Source organism: Aquila chrysaetos, chromosome 24 (genome assembly GCF_900496995.4).
Source record: "Aquila chrysaetos chrysaetos chromosome 24, bAquChr1.4, whole genome shotgun sequence".
In the NCBI taxonomy this organism is placed as follows: Eukaryota; Metazoa; Chordata; class Aves; order Accipitriformes; family Accipitridae; genus Aquila; species Aquila chrysaetos.
This window is the reverse complement of record NC_044027.1, coordinates 2,279,372-2,298,461: the sequence shown is the minus strand read 5'-3', so window position 1 is coordinate 2,298,461 and position 19,090 is coordinate 2,279,372. Positions and strand designations below refer to the sequence as shown.

The 19,090-nt window shown below is 51.7% G+C and overlaps 1 protein-coding gene across 7 annotated transcripts; it reads right to left on the bottom strand.

Annotated features, from left to right (window-relative positions):
* Positions 1-7,736: 7,736 nt before the first annotated feature.
* Positions 7,737-19,040, bottom strand: C24H1orf116 (chromosome 24 C1orf116 homolog). 7 transcript variants are annotated; one of them, XM_030000794.2, is made up of 4 exons: positions 18,773-19,040; positions 12,335-12,465; positions 10,821-10,998; positions 7,737-10,303 (listed from the first exon to the last, which is right to left on the bottom strand). In XM_030000794.2, exons 1-4 carry the CDS (start codon positions 18,900-18,902, stop codon positions 9,087-9,089), a joined length of 1,656 nt encoding a protein of 551 aa, XP_029856654.1. In that variant the 5' UTR covers positions 18,903-19,040; the 3' UTR covers positions 7,737-9,086. The 7 variants fall into 7 exon arrangements, with proteins under 7 accessions (XP_029856654.1, XP_029856660.1, XP_029856657.1 ...); XM_030000800.2 differs by lacking the exon at positions 18,773-19,040 and adding an exon at positions 16,692-16,875; XM_030000797.2 differs by lacking the exon at positions 18,773-19,040 and adding an exon at positions 15,981-16,612.
* Positions 19,041-19,090: the final 50 nt, after the last annotated feature.

The window sequence follows — 19,090 nt, the reverse complement described above, 5'->3', positions numbered from 1 at the left end:
GAGAAGCTGATGGTTTGGGGTGCAGCTCCTTCCTTTGGCACTCGGACGTGCCTCTGCAGATTTGCATTCAAAGGAGAAGCGGAGCTGATGCCACTCCTGCGAGGCAGAGAGGGATTTGCAAGGGTGAGCTGAGGACCAGAGCTGAGCTGGTGGTCCTTGTCCTTGCCCTGGGGCAAGAGGGGTCTCCGACAGCCTGGTCACCCCAGCTGTCCTCTCCTGGGTGACAACTGGTGAAGCCCAGTAGCAGCATCGCTGCAGGACCCCACATGCCACCATGGGGTAAAGCTGACACCCGCAGCGGGTGGTGCGGGGACCTGCAGCCACCCTGGGGAGACCTCGGCTCTGGAGTCGTACCAAAGGGTTTGGGGGCAAATTAGTGCCCCAGGTTTGGCAAGTGTTCTGTGTGCTCAAAGGTTGTTCTCGTAATCGTTTTATTACTTCCTATAAGGCAAAGCCTCTCTACCTCCACAGCAATGTTAATAATTCATTTTAACTGTGGTATTATGTTAATTACCACATATCCTGCTTCCTCTTCTCTTTTCCTAAACTATTTTATGACCTTAGTACTGGGAAAGGTGAAGTCGTCTCCACTGGGTAAGCGTGGGTAGCTGCGTCTTGTCCCCATCCCCACCAGTCTCAGCCCCTGGGTGCGGGTCTGACCCGGGTACGGCCACACAGGAGAAGGACCATCCCTGTGCATTATTTATTATTCACCTTGGGGATAAGGGGGGGTGTTTGACCCCGCCGCACCCCAAGGGAGACCACCCCGTTGGCGTTGCCAGCAGCAAACCCCCTTGCATCATCTACAGGCTCCGGGGGTGGAAACACCCCCCCACGCCCCCCCCCAGCAGCACCCCTTGCAGCGTTTCCCCCTGCCCCAGCCGCAGTGTCCCCACCGCAAAGGGACCCCAAATCTCCAGGCTGCGACCGTGCCGGGCTGCGCTCCCCTGGGCGCGCAGTGCCACCCCGTGTCGGTGTCACGGCCGGTCACCCGCCGCCCGTCCGCGGGTGGTTGACACCCGTCTGCCGTTCCCATGAAGGACCTACGAAGAGGAGGGTGCGAGAGGAAGGGCGAGGGGCTTGCGTGGGGACAGCCGGGTTTAGGAACAGCCAAGGGTCCTCTGCTCAGCCCCAGCTCAGCTCTGAAAAAAAAAGAAAAAACGGCAGTGGGCTCGTTTCCCAGCTCGGTCTGTGATCTCTGCTCTTCACATCTAGGTTTCAACCCCGAGTAAAGAGGCTGTTCTCCTTTTCAGGGGTGCAGAGTTTGCCCCTGGAGCAGGCTGGACCCTCTGCCCTGTAGCCCCAAGCATGCAAGCAGCAGGCTGAGCTACCTTCTGCCAGTTTTCTTGTAGCTCCGTTAGAAGGGGGACACCCAGCAGTCCCCAGGCCACAGCTGGAAAATGGCTCTTCTAGCTAGTTATGTTGGTTTTTTATTTGGATGCTGATTCCAGAACTCTCTGGGTACAGGGTGGGACCTGGCTCCAGCTCTGCATTTCCTTCACATTATTGAAAAGCGCACAACCCAGCAGCTGCCAGAAAAGCGGAAAATAATGTACGCATCTGGAAGGGAGGGAAGCACGCCAGGGAAGCCCAGCCAGGCAGGAGGACATCACACAGGTGCACAAAACCTGCTGCCCCCAGGCAGTGAGCTGCCAGGTTCTGGCGTCCCCCAGGCTCCTTACGAAAGGTGACCGATGTGGCTTGGGATTGCTACATCCCCCAGCGAGGGCCACAGCCCCTGAGCAGATAGAAAGGAGCAGAATCGCTGGAGAATCGGGAGAAACAGGCAGCCCACGCCACGCAGCGCCGTGTTTTAGGAGGGGACCTCCTGCCTCAGCAGGGAGAGATCAAAGGCAGCAACAGGAGCAGCGGGATTGCTGTCAAACGAGCTCTCCCGAGAGGAGCCAGTCGGGCCAGGTACTACATCCCGAGTTGCTCTGAAGAGCAATGAGGTGGCAAGATATTTTGGGTGGAGGCAGATTGCCTTTGACAGAGATGATTCTAAGGAGTAGTAACAAGCAGCCTTACCCGCGGCACCACCGTGCACTGCTTCCTCGCCCATCCGGGGTGGGAACGCTCATCTTGGTCTCTGCACAAGGTCCCCAGGTGTCCCAAGCCGACCCCGGCTTTTGGAGCAGGGACATCTGGGGACCCCACTGCCTTTAAACAAAAAAAATCAAATAAATCTGCAGGGGCAGCAGCGCTGGAAGCAACAAGGGCCATTTTCTCAGCATCTTTTACAGAGCAGCTGGGAGCAGCAGGCAGCCAGCGGGGAGGAGGATGGCTCTGGCAGGGAAACAGTGACAGCAGCCCATGGAAAGAAACCCTCCTGGGGGAGTCCCGCTGCCTCGCACCTTCTCCTACTGCTAAAGGAGAGTTAACACGCAGACAAATTACAGAATTTGTTCTTCTGGGCTATGCTTGTTAAGCAAATTTCTCTTCCTTCCTATAATGAACACATGCTAGCCAGTGAATCTCTTCCCTGCGACCAGCCCAAGTGAGCGGCATGGTGGGCACCATGCAGCACTGGGCATCGCGCCGGGGCTCTGGCTCCGCATATTTTGCCAATACGCAGTTGTTGCGGTTGCTGTCAGCATCTCAGCACAGCTTGTCTGCAGTCACAGTTGTTATTAATAAATGGTAACAACCCCTGCTTGCTCTGCAGTGCCTGTAGGAGTTTAATCATTAACTCCAGCTAGGGCAGTGTTCTTGGAACAAGCCAGATATGTTATCACTGCGCATAAACCCCTGTGCAAGGAACAACAGTGACCCTTTCTGTCTCTTACTGGACTTAAAGGGTATTTGGAAACAAAGAACGGCTGAGCTCTCCGGGAAGCAGGAGCGTGCTCACACCCCTGCCCTGCCAAGGGCGGTCCAGCAGCTCACGGAGGCTGAACCGGTGGTTGCAGTGGCAGAACCAGAGCACGGGTTTTAAGAGCAGGAAGGAGGAACATTAGATCTAGTTTGGTTTTAAGATATCAGGTAAATTTGCATTGCTGGCAAGTAAAGAAAAACTTTGCTCTCTGGCTTTTCTGTATCTGCAGGTCGTTAGTTCTCCAGTGCTAAGCAGGACATGGGAGCGGCAGTGACAAGGTTTGGGGGTACGGATGCCTTTTTTCTTTTAAAATTACATGAGAAACAAAGAACAGGAAAAGAAGTAATGGAGAGAAATGCAGACTATATTGTGTCAAATCCTGCACTAGGTTGCCCTGGGCATGGACAGGCGTCACCCAGGCCGCTCCTGGTGTTGACCTGAGCAGAACTGAGATTCACCTGAGGACACCCACTGCACAGTCACATTTTAACGTGACAGGACAGCTCTGTACAACAGCTAACCCTTGGCTGAGGGGAGTTAGGAGGACACCAGTTTTCAGGGAATGTTGCTCCTGCGCTTGAGAGTCTGTCACACTGTTTTTTCATTATGAATAACCGTAAACGACCAGGGCTTGCCTTGGTTGGTCAGTGTAACTGGAGAGATGCCCCCGTGATGCTCGGGGCTGATGAGTAGGCTGGGCTCAGCACGGTGCCTGGCCTTGGGGCGCAGGGACCTGGCACAGGGTGACACGAGCTGAAGCCCAGCAGCACTTCTACCATGCCTGACTCCACAAAGCCTTAGTTCATCATAACCACCAAGAGGCTCGCAGGTTTTCAGCATGCCTACAGGGATTATGGCATCGCCCAGAAGTTCAGCTGAAGCAGTAGCCTGTTGTATCAAACAGCACACGGCTGGATGAGTCCCCACCCCGAGGTCCCGCGCAGACCCAGGGTCTGAGTCCCATTGCCTCCCTCCTTGTGTGGTCATTTGTGTTGGCTGGGGCAACAGGACTACGAAGTGCCATTGCACCGGCACAGGAACGCTCCCCACACCTCCTCCATTTGCCATGCATTACTGTAAACACCAACACAGAGCACTGAATGGAAGAGAAACAGGTGGATCAGGCAAAGCATGGGGATTATCCTGGTGACTTTATGAAGCAAAGAAAGATGCAACACTCCTTGAAGTAGGGGTAATTTATCCCTCCTTCATATGGGAGTAGTTGGAGTTGGAGAGGGTCCTTCTCTCCATGTGCACGTAAGCAGGGCAAAAGGGCAGAGCCTCAGCTACCGGTTATTGCCCAAACCCCTCAGGGATGTGGTTAAAAACCCTCGGACATCTACAGTCCCCTCCCGCAGAGCTGGAGCGACTCCAGAGGGACCCTGGGTCTCACAGCCCAGGTTTGATGTTCTCCAGCTGGAGATGTGTCGGGCCAGCAGTAACCAACCCACCTCCCCGACCTCCTGCGGGACACAGCCCCAAGGTTCCCTGCTGACATCGACACCGAAGCTGCTGTGCAGTGACAAAGTCTATTATTAAGATGACCAATTTCTCCTGGAGACTGTGGCCCCAGTACAGCTGATGTTCTTTGATACTGCCAGAATTTAACAAACCACTTCTCCTGAATTTGGTCTTTGTAATGAAAGATGTGTGCAAGAATGCTTTTGATTGGGATAGTAGGTCTTGTCAGGCTCATGTAGACATGGAAATGATATGTCTGAGCCAGTATGGCACTGATAGTTAAGAAGTAGATGAATACTCCATGCAAAATGCAAAGCTGAGTGTTTTCTTTGGGTCTTTTCTAACATCATTGCACCGCGTAAACACAGTTTGTATAATCTGCATTAAGGCGCTTGAGGGTACACTTACCAACTCTTCAGGTTACTTCTGAAATATTATGATCTCTCTTCATGGCTGTTTTTTTGGCTGGGGTCTGCTGTGATTTTGCCTTCCAGGCACAAATCAAGTAAATTATGCCCAGAATTAAGTAGTGCAGAGTCTGCTTTCAGAGGTACCCAGACAAGAGCTTGGGAACTCAGCTGGAGCTTGGTTGAACCCAGAGGTAGATTTTGTTTCTGTTCTTGCTTTTCTCCCACCCATCTCCCAGGCCCCCCCAAATGCTATTGAGTGTTAATAGGTGTTAATAGGCAGGAGCAGCCTTTCCCTTGGCCCTCTGTGAGAGGAGCAGCCATCACCGCAGCTCCGTGCATCAGCTGTGTCAGTGCTGGCAGGCTGGAGGAGCACAGCTGAGGCAGCCGGCAGCCCGGCTGACTGCCCACCAGCTTTTCCCCTTATAAAAGAGAGGCTCATCACCCCTTTCAGACTTCTGCCAGTCTGCGAATTGGGGCTGTTTCGGCTGTTCTTACATCAGGTGATGGTGGGGATCCCATGGGCGCTTGGCTGAGGAGCAGGTCGTTGCTGGACGTTCCACTGATGAGCGATGTGGACTGGGCTAGAGCAAAGGTAAAACTCTTCCTTTGAGTCTATGGATTATGGGTTACATCGGAGCAGGGGAGCTATGCTCCCTGTGGTCCTTGCTGCCTGGTATGGAGGGAGAAGGACCAGCGGGCCAGGGTCGGGGAGTGATTATCTGTGTGACTGTAAATGCAGGGCTGCTGCGACTGATGCTGCTTCCTGGCTCCTCCTGCAAATAAAAAGGGGGAATAGCTGGTGCTGCCTCTGTGAACTGGCAGGCTTCAACTGGCCTGATGTGCAGGCAGGCAGCAGGAGAGGTTCCCACCCAGCGCTGCACTCCTCAGGCTGTAGACTTTCAAGTGCAAATGATTGAGTTTAAAGGCAGTGAGAGCACAGTATAAATGAAAGGGGAGAGGAAGATGCAAGATAAAGCTCTGAGTGAAGGGGTCAGCCGTCTGAAGCCAGCTCTTGCATGGTTTAATGGTGCATTTTCATCCACATGCTCCTCTCTTCTGACCACTCCTTTTTACCCACTGCTGATTCTAGCATTACGCTACTTAATGTGCTGTTTTACTGCACATCACTTGCATAATGTAGATACATGACTATTGCAGTCTCAAAGGTAATCTCACCTTGTTTATCTAATGGGAAAGGAGGAGAGCATTAAGGTCTCTCTCTCTCAAAACACTTTTGGCCTGAAACAGAACCTTAACTTCTCTTAAGAACAGGTTGTTTTGGAAACAAAGGATTCTCTTCCAATCCTTGGCTATAGTCAAAACCAGGAGTACTACAGGCTAACGTACGTGTCAAGCAGGAAAGCTAAGTTTTGATTAGACTTCCTAGCAGAAATCTCACTTCCAAAGATTGCTTATTAAGCCATGATGGGTTGCAGTGATGTTCATTAACAGGAGTTGTGCATGTGGCCTGGTTGGTATGAAATGGAAACAAAAGAGAATAAATTGAAACAAGAGCCACATGAGATCAGGGGCATTCCTCTGGGAATGAACTCCTGATCTGTGCCTTTCCACGAGGTGAAGTGCTTCTGCTGCTGCTCGGCACTCTGGGTTGAATCACTCACCGTAGGCGAGCCCCGTTCCAAAAGCAGGCGTTGCTGTTTAATCCTGCAAGCAAAATACGGCATTTTACAGGCTAAATACATCTGCAGCCATTAGAAACGAAGGTGTTTATCCCCACGGGCTGTGTGGCTCCTGGGCTGGGACTTTACGCAAGAGCAGACACATGACTCTGCTTGGTGCCACCCAGAGTCAAGCCCTGCTGCCGACGGACGGATCCTGCTCTCTCAGGGGAGCGTGGCCACCTCTCAGCTCTGCGGAGCTTTTTGCAGCATCTGGGGGTGGCTTCTTAAAACCAAGCTGCTCTTTCTGCCTCCTGCTTCAGCCAGGGTGGCCCTTGCCCCAGGCACAAGCAGGCAGCTGGGGAAGAGGGGAACAGGACGGCGAGGCTGTGAGCACCCAGTTTGTAAGCACCCTTGCTCTTTGGCCGTGCATTAGCCCAGAGGCACCTTCCCAAGGCCACGTGGACCAGGTTGCACGGGGGTCCCTTGGCTCTGGCCGTGTCTATTATGACCCATGCGTATTGGGACAGGCTCGCACCCAGAACATTGTGTGTAGGGCAGTGTCTGTGCCCTGCTCAGCTCTCAGGGCAAACAGCCTTAATCCTGCCTAGCCCCCACCACAAACCCCTTAAACTGCTGGTGATGCCCCAGGCACACGGCAGAGCTGCCTCTGCAGCCACGCTGGGGTTAGAGCCATCCCCGTGCCTGGCCAAGGGGCTCTGGGCTGCGGTTATTGCCCACGGCGTGCAGCCGTGCGGCGGCTTGCCAGTCCTGCCCGGCCACTGCTGACCCGGCTCCAGGCTTGAAATGAGGCACTGGGCTCAGGCTGGGGGAGTTAATGACCCTCCAGGCTCCTTCTCCCTTTTGGAGCCAATGTACGTGCAACACGGTGTTTGCTGAGCAACCTGCTGAGTTTTTGGTCAGACTTCAGCCCATGCAGCTTCTCCTAGTTTCCTCCCTGATATACAGGTTTGCATTACTGCTGGCCAGCCCAAAACTAATTTAGTTAATTGCTTAACTACAAACAAGCATTTCCCTGTTTTCATGAAGTGTAGCTAATCAGACATCATTTTCTTGCATTCCTTGGATTCTTTATGTGGGTCAGTACTATTCCCTCCACTTTATTATGTGGGGGTTTGTGAAATGATGCAGCTTTTGCAGAAGGGTGCCCTCTCCTTTCCGTGCTGATGCCTGTTTGGAGAAGAATTAGAAGCCTGGCTCTGGGTTTTGTCAGTATGAGCCTGTTTAGTATTCACAACACTGAAAAAGCTAATTGTATTGCAAGGTCAGTGATGAAAACGATTGAGCGCAACTTATATTAATGCAGCAAGCAGTTAATTAACATCAGTAAATTGTTTAGTGCAATTGTCTCCAAGGGTCAGCCCCGCTCTCTAAAGAAAGCCTACATTAGTTTTGAAATTAAATTGCCTGTTAGGAACAAAGGTGCTTGCTTTATTAGCAGAGACTCTCTCTAGATGTTCAACACTGAAAGCCAGGATTGCATGAAAGATTTTTTTTTTGGTGAAGGAAATAAAATGATGCTTTCAAGCTGAGCTGTTAGTCCATCTTTTCAACTAACACAGCTGCTGTGGGAGATGTCCCCACAACCCCAGGAGATGATGCATGTTGGAAGGGATCAGCTGGAGCAGCAGCAGGTCCCATGTCACCTGTCCCAGTCTGGCAGTGCCATGGCAGACTTTACATCTGCTTATTGTACTGGAAGCACTTACACAAAATCCCATCTCGCGTGGGTCGTGGGTTGCAGGAGGCCCAACCGAGTCTTTGGTTCAGACCTCATCATTTGCAATGCCCGGCTGCTGTCTGGGTCACCCATGCTGCTCAAGTCAAGACATACTGAAGGTTAAAATGCATTATTTAGCTTTACCAGAACTTTGCAACATAAATCTGTATTACACAGTCATTTTCTGATCATATACAAGTTTATTACAGAAATAAACCACCTTTGTTATAAAAGGTGCGCAGCATAAACATCGGCAGCATCAGCTGGGTCTGAAAGATGCGAGGAGAGTTTGCAAGGGAATGAAATGGCGTTGTCTCAGACTTGCATCTCATTTTGGGCAGCACTTCTGGTTATGCCACCAGCACGCAGTCTGTTGCGTCTTAACTGTCACTTCACGATGAACACGGATGTTCGTGCGTCTTCTAAGTGCTACGTCGAGGTTGTCAGGGCTGGGTGTGAGAGGAGGCAGTGGGACGGCTGTGCAGCCATCCAGCCTCTCGCCTGCAGGCGCTGTACGAGGAGCACTCGTGCACGGTCTGACAGTTTTGTATGTGGCAGTGGTGGCTTTTGGGAGGCACTTGTATGGAGCAGGTGAGTGCTCAGCCCTCAGAGGCTTTGATAAAGTTAACAAAAATCCATAAAATCCCAAAGGAGCAGTAGAGTCCTGCAGTTCTTCCCAGAGAGGCTTTATCCACGGGCAACCCCTTTTAAAATAAGCCAAACCCCCAATTCCATGGCTTCCCTGTTTCGATGAATCCCCAAATGCATTAAAGACCTTGTAGGAGAATATGCCCCATCCACATGCTCAGTGATGCTTTATATAAATAGCTCATATACACTTGCTATGTACAAAATATTATGTACACGTGGTGTTACTTTATTTGGTGTAAAGCTCCAAATATCTCTCGTGATACCCCTCCCAAGATGCTGGGGCAGGAGATCACAGAATATGCTTATGGTTGTGGTGCCCAAGGACAGGCAGTGAAGGCCTAGATCTGGGGTGAAAAGCCCCTTTTCCAGCAGCCCCACTGCCCGCGGAGCTATTCCTTCAGCAGACCGAGCTTCTTCAGTGCCTCTCGCCGGTTCTCATCCGTCGCACCCTTGGGGGAAATCTTCACGCTGATGCAGGAGCGGGATGGCCTGGGGAAGCTCTGCAGCGGGTGGGATCGCCGCTTGCTGCTCTTCTCCTGCTCCGCCTGCCCGGGCTCCTTCAGACCAGCAAAGTCCTTCCCTGCCCCGAGGGACACCGGCCGGGGGCGGCTGCTCCGGAGGAAGCTCGGGGCGAGACGCTCGATGAAGGACATCTTGCCCAAGGAGCTGCTGGTCTTGACGCTCTGCTCCTTGGTGCTGGCCATGTAGCTGCTCAGCCCCACGCCGGAGCGCTCCAGGGTGTTGGATTTGAAGGTCATCTGCCGGATACCCGGCACCGACCTCTCCACTGCCTCACATTGTGCCTGGGACTCTCCAGGGACGGGGAATGGCATCTCCCTTGGTTGGGAATGCATGGTAGGTTGAAGATGAGCGCTGGGGTCCCTCCTGTCCTGTGACAGTCCGAGCTTCTCCAATGCCTCCCGCCGGGCTTTCTCCCTCTCCTTGGGGTCGAGGTGCCCTGAATTCACCTTTTCGGCAGCAGCGTCGTTGGCAGAGCCGGGCTGAGAGCCAGCTGAGGACAGAGGCAGTGCTTTTACCTTCTGGCTCGGCTCCGTGGTGAGTGGCACTGGGCTGTTTTTGCTGGTTTTCAGGATAATATTTGGTGGCAGTTTTCGCGGTTTGGGGGCAGTTGGAGGCCCACGCTTGGCATCGGGGTCCTGAGGGGCCTCTTCTAATGTGGATTTCTCTGGCTGGCCCCATGGAGTCCAAGTCTTGGTCTCCTTGGCTGTTTCCCTCTTGGCATCTGAGTGATTGTTACGTGACCACTCGTGGCTCACCAGGTTATCCTGGAAGGGATCTGAAGGTTGGATAATCAAAGATCCCAGGGACTTCATGTGGCTTCTTGTGTTGGCTTGGTCAAGCCTGTCCTCCTTGGCCATGTCCTGTGAAGATTTATCTACTGGCACTGGGTCCTCCACTCTGCCGACAGTCACTTTGCTGTCAGAAGCTCCATTTGCTACCGTGATGCTCCTTGGAAGACTGTAATAGCCTGAGCTTGGAACTGCTGCTGGAGCCGAGCTTGAGAAGGCAGAGATGCTCTTAGCGCTCTTCTGTTCAGCTGCACGCTGCTGACCTGCGCTCGGAGGGGGAGCCCCGTTCTCCAAATCTAGGTAGAGAGAGAGATGAAGTCATGCACCATTCTGCACACAGACACAGGATACCTTCCCATTTGCAAACCACACTTCTTCACGTCCGCTAAGCCAGTGCAGCCATGGCAGAGTACTGCACCCAGAGAGTTTACCCTGACTCCAGCTAATATGCTGTCACTGCTAAGAAAGTCAGATACTTTGGATTTGACAAAGCACATGGTGAATGAGGAGCCTTTTTAATCTGTGTAAGCCTGGTCGGAGCATGAGCAAAGATGCTCTGCCCTGCGGTTCTGCTGACCTTGCTCAATAGCTGCTAGCAGCTCCTGCATGTGAGAACTGGGAAAATGCAGCTGGTGCCCTACCTATCTCGCTGCCTACAGCCACCACTCACCGCGGAGTGATGAAAACAAGCTGGCTTTAGCTTACCACGTGCATGAAACTGGGGCAATGCTCCTTCCCTGCCTGGCAAGGGAACGCACCCCAGCCAGAAAGTCCCTTTGCAAACAAGGGCTGGAGCACAGGTTTCCAGCTTACCTCGGGGAACGGAGTCTCTCTTAGACCATGTCCTGGGCAACTTGGAGGGCTCCATGTAGTCAGTCTCATCGGTAGAGACCCCACTGTCTGCTTCTGCATCCAGTGAGCCAATAGTTTCTTCTAAGAACATCAAACACTCTTTCTCTTCCACAGATAAGTAGTCGTAACTGTTATCACTCTGAAAAAAGAAAAAAACCAATACAGGTAGGAGGTATATTATTACTCGCAGCCCTGGCAGTTAAGAGGAGACCTGTGACAGCTCCTGGCCAGGAGACTTGGCCAGTGGCTATTCAAAAATTGGTACTTACAGCTACAGAAAACTAGACAACTTCCTCTAAAAAAACCCCATATATACTTAAGGCCGTTTTTGTATTACCCTACTATGAGCATCAGAAGATGGGTTATTCTTAACTTGGAAACTTGGCCTCTACCTTTAGTTCTTTAGTTTACTTTGAAACATGAGCAGATGGATAACATGGGTGGTCAGCAATGCTGAATCTTAGAAGCTTGCCTAAACATTGTAAATACTGAAGGCTTATCGGCGGGTGGTGGCCCCTCTCCTTGTTCTCTTACTCATATCCCAGCTTTGAAAGGCATATGGCAAGATGCTGTTTAACTTCTGTTTGTATTTCAAGTATCATGAGATATGATTGCTTTGGAATTGGCAAGTTACAAGGCGATACAAGCAATATATCATGAAAAAAAATGAAGTGCAGGAAAGGATGGAGCGTGTATCAGATCAACAAGCATGGAGGAGATATTGTCCCAGGAGGAGTTGTTTTGCAGGAAGACACCTATCCAAATCTTTTACCATGCAATATTGCAACCAGTTTTTCCATCCCTAATAAATTTCAGAGGGTTTGGTTCTGGTTTGCAGTACATCAAATGGAAAACCTGTTCAGGATTGAGCGTTGCACTTGTACATATCAATTATGCTCCAAGTCAGACAGGATGTAATTAGTCCATCAATCTTGGAATCAGTGTTTGGAGACAAACAAGCTTTAATGGATAGATAGTGAAAAATTACACATCTACACCCATGGTCCAAACTCATCTCTGCCTTAACTAGGAAATTAATCTCTTGTCGGCCGGGAGGAGTACGGCTCGCTGTCTCTTCCAGATGAAGTCATCCTTGTTGGAGCCAGTCTGACCCAGTTATCCAACTGGTCTTATCCCTCACTGGGGAACTCACCAGGTTCCTCCTGCCCAGTGCCTGCACTACCTGCCTCCGCATCTTCGGGCAACGCAGGAGCCACTGGGCTCTCAGTATCATTTCCCGGAGGAAACCTTGCAGGAGCGAAGGCTCCTGATCGCTGACACACATGTGGCAGGATGGAAAGTCTGGCAGCGCTTTGGGGCAGGAATTAATTTGGTGCGTGGTGCTGTTTAAGGGCCCCCAGGTGCTTCCAAAGCACCAATGGAGAGTGGTTTCGAGCAGAGATCTGACCGAAATCCTTCCTCAGCTATCGAGAGGGGTGAGTTGAGCCCAGGCTGGGCACAATGGGGTTACTTACACACTGCGAGTGGTTGGAGGCTGTGCTGACCATGCTGTCGCAGCTGCCAGAGTTGCAGCCAGCCATCCCCAGCTCCTTCTTAGGCATATCACAGGCTGCCACGGCGTCCGGTGCGGGGGGCAATATCCCGGCTGAAGTGGAAGAAAGAGGAGGCATTAAGCTGCGAGACCCCCCCGCGGGGTGACGAAGACACGCTGGCTCAGCCGGAGGGAGGACGGGCGGACTGTGAAAGCTGCTGGATGGATGCAAACGTGCTCCATCTTAGGCTGCTCTCTCCAGGAGAAGGGGCAGCTGGGCTTTTTTTAAAGCATCCTTGGAACTGAGGTTTTCCCCACAAGAATTGGAAATATGGTAAGCTCTGGACCGCCCACCCCTGGCCATCTCGTGTTGGTGGTTAGCTAATCATCTCGGAGGTGTGGATAAGGTGGTTCCTGAGTGAAGGAAGAGGCTGTAAGCCCAGCTCAGCCTCAGAGCGTGGCAGCAGCGATCCCGTCCCAACGCGAGCCCCAGCCCAGCTCTGCCTCGTGGGACCTCTTCCCCCCGCCGCTGCCAGCTGCACAGCCGAAGTGCTCCCAAAACTTCTGAACACGCTGACCCGAAATGCTGCTGTTTAGTCACAGCCTTGCTCTGCTGGGAGCTTCCCCTTGGCAAAGAGCTTTTTCGGGGGCCACGGAGGTGTCGTGGCCGTGGGGAGGTGTCCCTGTACCTCTGGGGCACGCCTGGGTGTGTTTGGGCACACGCCTGGCACAGCTTGCCCAGGGCAGCGCCCGGGCTGCGGCGATGTGCCGTGTCTCCAGCCACCCCGGGGGGGTTGCAAGCGGCACCCCGATGTCCCCCTCTGCTTGTGGCAATGCAGCCCCGCTGCTCTTCTGGGTGCAGCCCGTACCCCCAACGCCGTCGGGACAGGAACGTGGTAGCGGCTGGCTGGCAAACGACCTGCCGTCGGGGCTCCCGACAGCGAGACCTTCCCGGGGCAGGGTCCCGGGCGGTGGAGGGGCCAGTTATGCTCGCAGGGTGCGTGGCCAGGAGAGCTCTGCTGCCCGCGGGGAGAGGCTGAGCAGCCGACAAAAGGCATAATTACTTATGGATGTAAAGCATTAGCCTTCCAAAATTTACCGACACCAGCAATTATGTATTTTCTTTGCACATACCGCCCCTTCTTCCGGAGAGAACTGGGCTGCAGAGACGAATGAGAGCAGCAAAACAAACACCCCCTCCAACACACACGGACCCACGCAAGAGGATTGGCTCGTCAGAAGACAGAGGAGCTCTTTGTGCTGTAACCTGGCCATGGCACACAGGAACACGCTGCTGCTTTTTTTTTTTATTGTAGCAGGATCAGGGAATTAGATCTAGCGATAAGTGAGCAGAACTGGCTGCTTGTTCAGAGTGTTAGACCCTGAAAGAATTCCTTTGTAATTGGAATATGCCGCAAAAATCAGATTTCAACACCCACACCCTGACAGATCCAATCCTTCCACGCAGGAGGAGTTTAATATTTCAGTCTCAGCTTTGCATTATTTACTGCTTAAATTACATTTGAGTAAGAAGTAGTTTTGAAACAGCAATACCCTTGATTCTTTGAATTTGGATAACTTTGTAGCCAGAGCTTTTAGCTGTTGGGAAGCAGAGACGCTGTCTAACTTTGGGGGTTTTTAGGCTTCTGCAAGCCGCAGAGTTTTACTGTGCACCCAAATGTTTGCAATGTGAAATATGAATCTACTTCCAAGCAGCAAGAGACTACCGCCTGCTTGATTGAGATTGCTGCAATGCTCCTCACTGCCTCCCGCCCTGCCGCACAAATTCGAGAGAGCAAAACACTTCTGGGGAAGCGAAAGTCTTGCTCAAACTTGATGCCTGCAGCTGGTCAGAGCCAGTGTCCGCTGTGCAAGGCAGTTCCCTGGGCGGAGGAGCAGCAGCGTAGCCCAGCTCTAATGATGGGTCTCGACAGAGATAATTTCTCCACGAGGATGCCCACCATCGTGAGCCCACTGGAAGAAGTAATTTGTTCTCATTCAAACAGCATTTGCGGAAACATGAAGCAGCTGCCAAGGCTTTGGCACCCGCCGAGCCTCAGCTCGCAGGGAGGCAAAGTTCAGCTCGGAGCTCGCTGGATGCTGGAGAGGATCTACGCAGAAACAAGAAGTTCATTTTCCTGCCCACTAGTTCTCTGATGCGATTATGGCTCTAACGCATTCATCCGACTCGGAAAGGGGCAGAAATCGGTGTTGAAAAATCCCGGGTTTTATGATTCAGAAGGATTTTACAGTTCCTTCCTTTTGCTGAATGACATGGCAGTTCAGCCACAAACTAAAAATATGACTAAAAAGACATGGTACTTGAAAAGCTGTTTTTCAATGCTATATATCTTCCCCCACTAAAAATGCTTTCAAAAGAAGCTATTCTTTATCTAAAATAAAAGGCCAGTTCGTGCAGCTTTTGTGACAGCTGCCATAACTGTCCTTCACAAAGCTTGCTGAGCCCTCAAACATCAAAGAGGTGCTGGGTAGCAATTAACGCTAATTGCTTTATATGAAGAGGCGACTTTCTTTTAAGCCCAGTCCTACTACAAGCACTCTATCACAGCTCTCCAGCAATGTCAAAGAACCTCGGTATTTTTTGCTGTCTAAGGCAGAGCAGCCTTACAGCTGCCGGCAAAGGGCTTCATCCTGGCCAGCTCAAAACGCAAACCAAAGCGAAACACAAAACAAAGCAAAACACGGTTCGCAGGTACTGTCCCAGCTGCTCCTGCTCTGCAGTGGCACAGCGGGACAGATCCCACCTCAGGGTGAAAGCAGACGATGGCGGCAGACCTATAGTTCCTCCTATTTAAACAAGTAAATCAAGTGCACGTAGCAGTTGCCCGAGCTGTTTGCTGACCTGAGCACAAGTTCTCCCAGCCTCTCGGCCGGCAGTTGCTGGTCTCCCCAGCTTTCCTCCCGCCACCACCTTCAAACCACCTCGTCCATCTTCACTGGTGCCACCTCCTGTGACAGCTCCACCACAATTTACCCTTCCAAAGCAAAGCACGTCCGTAACCCTGCAGGTACCCGCAGCCCCGTGTCCCACCCGCTCAGCCCCTCGCCTGCAGCCCATTCAGCAGGAAAAGGTCAGAAAGCAAAGGACAAGAAGGAATATAGATAATTAATTTTTCTTCTTCTTTTACCAGGACGTCCGTCGTTCCACGCTGCGCAAATCCTTGCCCCGGACGTGCCTATCCCAGGACTTCTTTGCTTTTCTGGGCTAACCAAACAGCCGGGTTACACATTAACTCACCTCCCCAGCGGAGATAAGGCTGCGCGGGTGCTCGGCAGTTACGTGCTCGTTGGGTGAGCCCCCGGCCCCTCACCTGCAGCCTGCTGCACCGGGGCGAGAGAAATTCATCTTGCACCCGTGCAAGGCAATTCTCCCGCTGCTCCGGGCTGGGGCGACAGCACGACCGAGCCCCTAAACCACCTTCATGTTCTGACCCAAATCGTCCAGGCCCCTGCGTGCCGTGCTCTCTGGCAGCCCTGCCAGAGCAGCTTTGCTCCGAGCCAGCGTGGTGCAGGCAGCGCAGGCAGAGGCGCAGCTGCAGAGGCGGGCGGCAGCGCGGGTGCCCGGGAGGCTGCGGGCAGCTCTGCTCGGTACCACCCAGCTCACTCACTTCCCAGCTTGGCTGGTGTCCTCCGATGTCCTCAGCCCGGGTTTCGCTGGAGACTCCTTAATCCGACATCCTGTTCTGCCGCATAGCTGCTCGCTGACATTCGGAGGAGCCGAACGCACAGCCCTGACCAAAGCGCCTTTGTACGTGGTAATTAAGTCCTTTGCTGGGCGTTTGCGCCGTGTGGTGCTGAAGGCATTACCCCACAACAGGTTTATTCTCTTAGGTGGTTTTGTGCATGAGGTCCCTCAGCTCAGGGTAGGACCCGGTTCCTTCTCGGCTCTAAAAACACAGATTGTTGCTAGAACAGGTATATACTTGCATATCACCAAATCTTCCCAGACATCAAAAGTTTGCTGCCTGCTGCTGTACACTGTAAGTAGATTCTTGTAAAGATGGGTAAAAAGCCATTTTAGAAGGGAAGCTTCACCCCTAAGCTTTACTTGCGTGCCAGAGGAGAGGGTGCCCAGGTCGGGCACAGCTCTGGGGCTTGTTCTGCACGTGCTGCCCAGCTGCAGCTCCTCTTCGCCCCTCCTGGCATCGTTCCCTGCAGGCATTGAGCCCCTCTGCAGGATCATTCCCTGTCTCTAACGCTGGAAACTCTTGTGCCCGGCAGCTTGAAGTCAAGTCCTAGAGCCTGGGTAAAGCTAAAGCCCCCCCGAGACACCCATCGCACTCCACCTCAGCCGCCCTCCTCACTCACACCAACCCCACCTCAGAAACTGCTGCCGGGGCATTTCCTTCAGCAGCATCCCCTCTCTGAGGACGAGGGTGCTGCCTCTGCTGCCTCTCTCCGGGGGAAGGTAAAGAAGAGCCCAGTTACTCCGTCTGCAGCACCCCGTGCAGCACTGGGTGACACCGACCCCCAGCACCCGGTCTGCCCAGGCAGTGCTGCAGAAGCAGCTGAACGAACTGCAGTGACTCATTATTACCACGACTTTGGGCTCTCCTATTAAAATTACAACTTTTCTCTCTGATAAACAATGCTTAGGCTGTTGCTCCCCTGCCCCAGCATAGACTTGGATCTGCTCTGCAAGGTGCTCCTCACTGAGTTACTATAAATATCCAAGCAGAAACCCTGCAGCAAACTTCCAGAACTGATACAGCCACCAGATTCATTCAAGTTTTCATGCTTCAGTGATTTTTTTTTTTTTTTTTTTTTTTTTTTTTCAGAAAAAGGTTGTGTTGCAATGTGTGTTCCTTGCTACACAGAACAGAGAAGTAGAAACCCAAGTTATTTAAAGCCATGGTAGGATGAAAAGCAAGCAGATGAGCCAGGAAGCACAGAGGTTCCCAAAAGCGCTGTCGAGCCTCAGCTGCACACTGTTACGAAAGGCACCATGTGCCTTGAAGAGCAAATCAACAGACCAGCAGCTCCTGGGAGCCCCAGCCAGCTCCGCTCTCCCACGCTGGCCTGCAGCAGAGGTAAGAGATGCGAACGCAGCACATTCAGAGCAGCAGCCCCAGCTGCTGCCTGAGCATTGCAACAGCCGGTGATTGCAGAGCTCGGTGCAGGACTTAGTGCAGGCGCTTCTGGAAGCGTTAACTGGTGTCATGCTGGCCGGTGCAGTAATTTAAAGAGTCAGATGCGCGCTGGTTTTGTCAAGTTGCACTTAGTTCTGAGCCTGCTTTAAGAGAGGGAGTAAATCAAACCCAGAGCTATTTTCTTATTGTACATGGAAACACGGTGGGAACGAGCAACCACTCCAGGCAGGGCAAGTGTCTCCTGAGAGCGCCGTGCTGACAGCACAAGAACTTAAATCTGTGCAATAAAACAGGTAGAGCTTGCTGCCTGCAGGGCTCTGTGTAGGTCAGGAAAATGTCATGATCCATTAAGAGAAGTCTTGAGCTTCTCTGAATCAGATGCCCAGAAAGAACCTGTTCTTTTTCCATGTTCCTCTTCCTCCAACAAATATAAATAGCTAGAACTGAAAATAAAGCGTGATTTCATATATATGGCATGAAGTACATACAAGTAGTCAAATGATGCAGACAAAACTACACAATGCCGTGGAAGGACTTTGGCATGTTAACAGACCCGTTGTGCCTCACCCTGTTCATAAACAAAAGAACACAAATGATTCAGTCCTGGCCCTGAAGGAAACGCATCCATACGGCGTCACCGTAAGATACCTGTTAACATAACGATGTTTATCTGACTCTGTAGGACTGTTGGACACTTTCCTTGGACCAAATTGTATGTACAGTATGTATGCTGACAAATCAATTATGAAAAATACTAGGTAGTTAATACCTAGTATTACACAGCAGTTTAGAGAAATAATTAAATCTTAATATGGCTGTGAACTGAGAAAGGAACCCTATTTTACAGAAAAGAGGTAGAGAACTGAGGTGATCTGTTTCCATAGCTTGGTTAGCATTAACTCTACGTCAGAAATAAGGAGTCAGCTCTCAAGGTATTACACAGTTCCCAACACTTTCCCCAAGGCTTTAATTAAAAATAATAGACAAGGACACTGCAATCTTGGACAACCTAGTTTTGTTAACTGCCCTATTGCATTCTTTTGTTACAGACAGCATTCTGGTGCTCAGACTCAGAGGAGTGAAAAAGCAATATTGATTTCAACCTATTTGAAGTACTTTTATTCTGCCCAGTCCTGAGCAGAGCAAAATCTGATGGCAGTTTTACAACTGGACGCATAGCTCAATTTAAAATGCATGCAGACATTTAATTTGTATGATAAAGAGCTGTAATTTTCAAAATAGCAAGCTGAAAATTTTTTGCTCCTCTTATTAAAGAGTTTCCCTGCCAGGGAGAGGTTTGCAGGGCTTACCTATGGGTGGGTTCACGCAGGGCAGGAGCCAGAGCCGCCCTTGGGTGCTGCCTGGGCTGTGAGCTGTGAAATCTGCCAAACGCAGATGCTTCAGGAGTTGTGCGTCAGTCTGATTTCTCAAAAACTCCATCGATACGTGGATTTCTGTGTTTAAGGCAGTCAGCAGGAGAAATTCTGCATTGTCTTCATTTGTGCCTGTCCATTCCTCCTGCTTCCTCAAAAGCTGAGCAGGGCAAATGAGTAATACTGCTTAGGTCAAAAATGTTTATGAAAATGAACACTGTGTTCCTGTGTGGGGCATTGTTGCCCCAGGGCGGA